The sequence below is a fragment of the Echinops telfairi genome, unplaced genomic scaffold (assembly GCF_000313985.2).
Source record: "Echinops telfairi isolate 266 unplaced genomic scaffold, ASM31398v2 ScPeMD7_7468;HRSCAF=8506_0, whole genome shotgun sequence".
NCBI lineage: Eukaryota > Metazoa > Chordata > Mammalia > Afrosoricida > Tenrecidae > Echinops > Echinops telfairi.
The window spans coordinates 14,051,314-14,057,483 of NW_022111369.1; the positions used below are offsets into that span (position 1 = coordinate 14,051,314).

General features: G+C 35.0%; 1 protein-coding gene across 1 annotated transcript in view; it reads left to right on the forward strand.

Annotated features, from left to right (window-relative positions):
* UBE2D3 (ubiquitin conjugating enzyme E2 D3) overlaps nucleotides 1-4,141 on the forward strand; it is a 33,427-nt gene extending 29,286 nt beyond the window's left edge. Inside the window, exons 6-7 of the mRNA XM_030888613.2 lie at nucleotides 618-711; nucleotides 2,652-4,141. Of these exons, the coding sequence (XP_030744473.1) occupies nucleotides 618-711; nucleotides 2,652-2,697 (140 nt within the window). The 3' untranslated portion in view covers nucleotides 2,698-4,141. The remainder of the gene's footprint in view (nucleotides 1-617; nucleotides 712-2,651) is intronic.
* Nucleotides 4,142-6,170: the final 2,029 nt, after the last annotated feature.

The following is a 6,170-nucleotide window of genomic DNA, read 5'->3' on the forward strand; positions in this document are numbered from 1 at the left end:
TACTACTACTATGGTTGCATTATAGATACAAGAAGACAACAAGTTTCATGGGGCCAGGGAAATGGTGGTGCTGAGAGTTTGTGGGAAACTCCCAGGGCAGGCTGCATTGATTGCTGCTCCTCAGGAGAATGATGAGGCATCCTACACCCATAAAGAGTTACTGTTTTCGTAAATTCATTGTGGCAGTTAGTCCTGTCCTGTAGGGACACTTCAAGTCAGCATCAACTTGATGGCATTTTGGTTTTGAGAATTTATGGCTAATAACATATAACCAGGTGTTCCCTAGATTCCCCCCACCCCTTCTCAGTACAGTAAAAAATGGTTCTTTTAACTCTTGATTACTTAAGTACCAGTACTATTTTTAATGAAATAAACTAAAATCCGGGGTTGACAATATTTTTGTAGCTGGTATGGAATTTAATCCCAGCAAAACTATTTTTAGTATTTATTTACCTTAAACTTCTCTTCTGGGATGCAAAATATCTTGTGGAAATTAAGATCTAAACGAAAAACATTTATATTTTGAGGATTGACATGTATGTTTTACAATACTGTTTCATAGCTTTTAAGTTATCTCAGTGCCAATGTTCAGATAATAAACATTTGTTTTCTTGCAGTTCTTTTATCCATTTGTTCACTGCTATGTGATCCGAACCCAGATGACCCCCTAGTGCCAGAGATTGCCCGGATCTATAAAACAGACAGAGATAAGTAAGTATAAAGTACCTTAAAGTTGTAACAAAGTTATTTTGCTTAAATTTATACTGTGCTACATTTGTTGTGTCAATGTCCACAAGACTTGATGATAATTTATGGTAAGGTTATAGGTGAAGTATACCAGATAGTTGAAATATTTGTTTTAATCACTAGGTTTTAGCTCATGTGACTGAATAGTTTCTTTGAAATGTTTTAAATTTTATAGCATATTCTTAAGTTATTGTTTAGGGGAAGATCACAAAATTTTCTATACCCCAGTTATATTTGAGACTGCACTGTTGTTACTGTTGTTAAATTAAATTTCTCATTATTTGGATTACCATTATGTTCGACATCACCATTACAACTTCAGTATGTTATAATTAATGCTAAGTATACTTGTTCAATTAGGTACAATAGGTTAGCAAGAGAGTGGACAGAGAAATACGCTATGTTGTAGGGTAAGAAGATCTGCACTCTGGTGCGCTTATTCATGGTACTGCCAGCCACTGGAGTGCTGCATGCTTTAAAGCACTGTATTAACTAACAAAAGGTAACAAGAGATGTGGCAGTTTTCATAAACACTGTATTTTTAACTGCTTGACTTCGTTTAGCTTTAAAGTGTACTTGCTTGGAAGTATTTTTGCATGGCAAAGCAGTTTCATAGTACTAGTAAGTAAATGACATTTAAGATAATATCCTTTTTTCATACTATGATGTTAAATTTTAAAGACTTTTATGGTCATACAATTCAGCATTACATGAAATGTGGTAATTTAGTACAAATGTTACCAATAGGTAGTAAGTAAGGTAAGGAAAAACCGTTTGAAGCCTAAGCATCTAAACTAAATATTTATTACTGACAAAGCATGCATTAGTGTCAGCTATATTTTGTTGCTCCCTGTATGCTAGTGTAGTCTGTTTTTAAAGTGCTGACCTTTTGAAGAAGGTATCTTTAAATGAGTGAACTATTAATAGTAAGAAAAATACTCCAAGTTTTTTAGAAATTAGAATTATGTTTCATTCTTAGTTTGAAAATCCACTTCGTTTGTTTTAAGCATTAAAATGGAAAATGAACATTCTCTTTTATTTGCTCTAAATTTCTTAAGATTACTGCTGTTTTGGGTTTGTTTGTGTGTGTGTGTGTGTGTGTATGTGTGTGTGTGTGTGTTTGGGTAAGTAGCTTGTGGCATGGATATGATTCAGATATATTGGTAGCATTCCTAAGTGTAAGTGATTTGCCTTGTGTTTGTTTATGTGTGAATTACCTGTTACTCTATTTCACAAAGATACCCACCTTCTACTTTCAGCAGTTCCCACTCAAGTCTCTGGTGAGGCTTATTAACTTAAGTCACCACTTATTTGGAAAGTAACACGTAGTTCAGAATTAATACATAACATTCACTCTTGGTTGCTCTTGAAGACCACTGCTCTGATTATCACCCATATCCTGTCCAATGTCTTTAATTCTTTTGTTTGTCCCTTATGTCCTATAGGCATCTTCTCTTCTAGATAGGATCAAGTTATTTCTTTCAAAGTTTGGGATGAAGATAGATTTGGGGTGGGGATTATGATCTAATTTTGATGGATTTTATTATTAGCTATAGAATGTATGTGCTATTCTAACATAAGTCCAAGCTCATACTGAAAATAATTTTGTAAATGTTAATGTGCCACAGTGAGTATTTTGCTTAATTTTAGAGTTTCTCATAAAACAGCTCAGTAGTAGGAGATAGAAAAGTTCTCATTACTGCCTTCAGTGCTTAGAGCTCTCGTCTCATTGTTTAGCGTACCATTGCTATTTCTCTTTATTCGGTAGTTTATATTCTGATCGCAGCTATTAAAAGGATATATCCATGATGAGCCTGGCCATAAGAACTCTTTCAGAGCTCTTAAGTACTGAGAATTCTTACACTTTATTTTAAAGTTTTAAATAAAATCTTCTTCATTTATAGGTACAACAGAATATCTCGAGAATGGACTCAGAAGTATGCCATGTGATGCTACCTTAAAGTCAGAATAACCTGCATTATAGCTGGAATAAACTTTAAATTACTGTTCCTTTTTTGATTTTCTTATCCGGCTGCTCCCCTATCAGACCTCATCTTTTTTAATTTTATTTTTTGTTTACCTCCCTCCATTCATTCACATGCTCATCTGAGAAGACTTAAGTTCTTCCAGCTTTGGACAATAACTGCTTTTAGAAACTGTAAAGTAGTTACAAGAGAACAGTTGCCCAAGATTGTTTTTTTTTCTGTTTTTTTTTGTTCAGTTCTTTTTTAATGGAGCATGTGTATTATGTGGCCAATGTCTTCACTCTAACTTGGTTATGAGACTAAAACCATTCCTCACTGCTCTAACATGCTGAAGAAGTCATCTGAGGGGGAGGGAGATGGATGCACAGTTGTCACAGCAAAGGAAGCAGCAGCATTCTAGCAGCATCCATTCTTGTTTAAGCCTTCCACTGGCAAGAGATTTGAGGTTACATGATATACTTTATGCTCATAACTGATGTGGCTGGAGAATTGGTATTGAATTTATAGCATCAGCAGAACAGAAAATGTGATGTATTTTATGCATGTCAATAAAGGAATGACCTGTTCTTGTTCTACAGAGAATGGAAATTGGAAGTCAAACACCCTTTGTATTCCAAAATAGGGTCTCAAACATTTTGTAATTTTCATTTAAATTGTTAGGAGGCTTGGAGCTATTAGTTAATCTATCTTCCAATACACTGTTTAATATAGCACTGAATAAATGATGCAAGTTGTCAATGGATGAGTGATCAACTAATAGCTCTGCTAGTAATTGATTTATTTTTCTTCAATAAAGTTGCATAAACCAATGAGTTAGCTGCCTGGATTAATCAGTTTGGGAAACAATCTTTTGTAAATGCAAAGCTGTTTTGTATATACTGTTGGGATTAGCTTCATTGTTTGACATCAAATAATGATGTAAAGTTCAAAAGAGTGAATATTTTGCCATGTTCAGTTAAAGTGCACAGTCTGTTACAGGTTGACACATTGATTGACCTGATTTATGCAGAATTAATAAGCTACTCAGATAGTATAGCTTTAGTATGCTGCACATGATACTGGCAGCCCTAGAGTTCAAAGATGGACTTGGGACCCAGCAGTTTCGAAACCTGTATATGGAGTTTAAGAAATTTATTTTCCAGGTGCAACCCCCATTTAAAATTTTTCTTCACCATGTACACTGACAGCTTAAAAAAAAATGGGAATAGTAATGGGTCACATTTTACAAAATAAAGTACTGTTTTGGTGTGGGAGTTGTCATGAGGATGTGTTGAAGTGACTTTACTATGTGGGATATTGAGTATCCATTGAAATGGATTTGTTCAGCCATTTTACATTAATGAGCATTTAAATGCAACAGATATCATTTCAGGTGACAACATGAATGAATAAAAGTCAATGCTATTGGATTTTTGTTTGACAAGTGCTATCTGTGCCACAGATTTAACTTCTCTAGTAACAAAGGCATTATCTTCACCCTTCCTAATTCTGACACTAGTTTTGCTTTTTACCTAGTTATTCTCATTTGTCCATGCTTTATTACAGTCCTGTATTCTATTTTGAACACATCTGTGACTTTGCTCCATTTTCACATTTTTTGCACAGCTTACACAATGGTGCAGTCTTATTCCTTGTCTGCACATAGATGTGGTAAGCTAGATAGAAAATAAATGTTAAAGCTTGATTTTTATAAACATTTTAATATGCCTTTTGGACATGATTTATTGGCTTAGGGTTGTTCTCTAAACTGGAAATGCATGCCTTCTGAAGAAGTTCTGACTGTTAATTCTGTAATAAGCAGTTCATTGGGAAATAGCAATCCAACTATACAATTTTCCAGTGAGTGAATTTTTTTTTTCATTCTAATGCTTTAAAAATACTGGTAGCTTCTTAAGGATAGATGTACTGTTATGACTTCTTTTGGGTTCAAATTATGAATGAGAAATTAGTAACAATACTCCACAAGGTAAGAAGTACTGCTTTTTGGCTGTTTCCAAAGTAATAACTTCTGAGACTCCTATACGCTGAATATACATACAGCTTTAGTAGGCAAATCATTTCTTGGAAGCCAACTATGAATTGAAACAACCTGTCAGCTTCAGGATCCCTAATTGGTTTTCAGATTGACCTCTTTAGCCTTAGATAACCCTTAGGTATTACAGAGATTACTTCTGTCATCAGTTGTCATACAGATGAATAATACGTTCTGCTCTCTGCAATATTTCATATGCCACGTCTAAGGGAATAAGCCATAAAGGCTTCTCCAGGTTTGAAGAGAACAGTAATTTAAAGTACCTGGAAAACCAACATTTTTGAATGTATGGAAACTCAGCTTAAGACTATCTCTAATGTAAACCTTCAAAAGAACCCAAGAATTCGCCTTCCTTCCCTTTGACATACTTGTGCCATGTGTAGGGCTGAAGTGAATATTGGCAGATTAAGAGTTGACTTTGGCTCTGCTTGTGTATTTCCTACATCTTTTAATGCATAAATTCATTTTCAATGAATACTTCCAAGTTTCTCATTTATAGGGATTATAGTCCAGTTGGCCTGTTGATGGTACTTAAAAATGTACATTTTAATGACCTATGCTCTTGGGCAAGTTTGCAATGTGATAATCAGATGTAGGAAACTTAAAAAAACAAAAACAGTGATTAGTTCACTTTCATGTGTGGGTGTGCTCACATTTTAAAGTATGAACCACAGTTAACTAGTGGTCTCAGGGGTTGTGACTCACTCACTTTTTTTAATGGCTTAGTTGAAGTATACGTAAGATGCTGATCATGCTGTGTTAGTGATTCTGGGAGTGACTCAAATTAGCCATGTTTTGTGTTGGCATAACAAAACTGTTAAATGATTGTCAATTACACTTTTCAGTGACTGTCTTCTATTTTATGAGGAACCCAATGCAAGTCACTAATATTGTCTAATAGTGACAGTTGCATAACACTTGTAATAGTTCATTGAGCTTAAAGGAATTGTTACCATTAAAGTCTGTGTTTAAAGAAAGACTTTGGTCTTACTCAGTAATTCCAGCTAACACATGAAATCTGCACTTGAACTTAATAATTGTATGCTAAATTTGGACTTCTTAAAACAATTTAAGAGAGACATGAATTCTTACTATCTCAATAGTGTAGGGGCCTTGGCACTGTCGTTGAGCACTCAACTCCAGCAGTAGCCGTCCTTCAGGAGAACACCAGCTTCCGCAAAGATGTGCAGCTTTGGAAAAACCTACAGAGCAGTTACTCTGCCCTATAATCTGAGTGAAGTGACAAGCAGTGTTGGTTTTGTTTTCCCTCCGCATAGTGTGGTCTGGTGACCAATAAGATATTTTGAGGAATTCTTTAAGATACAAATCACTGAAGTATACAGTATACACCCAAATTGAACTATGGGGTGGTACCCAGCAACCTAAAAGTTCTCCAGGTAATGTGG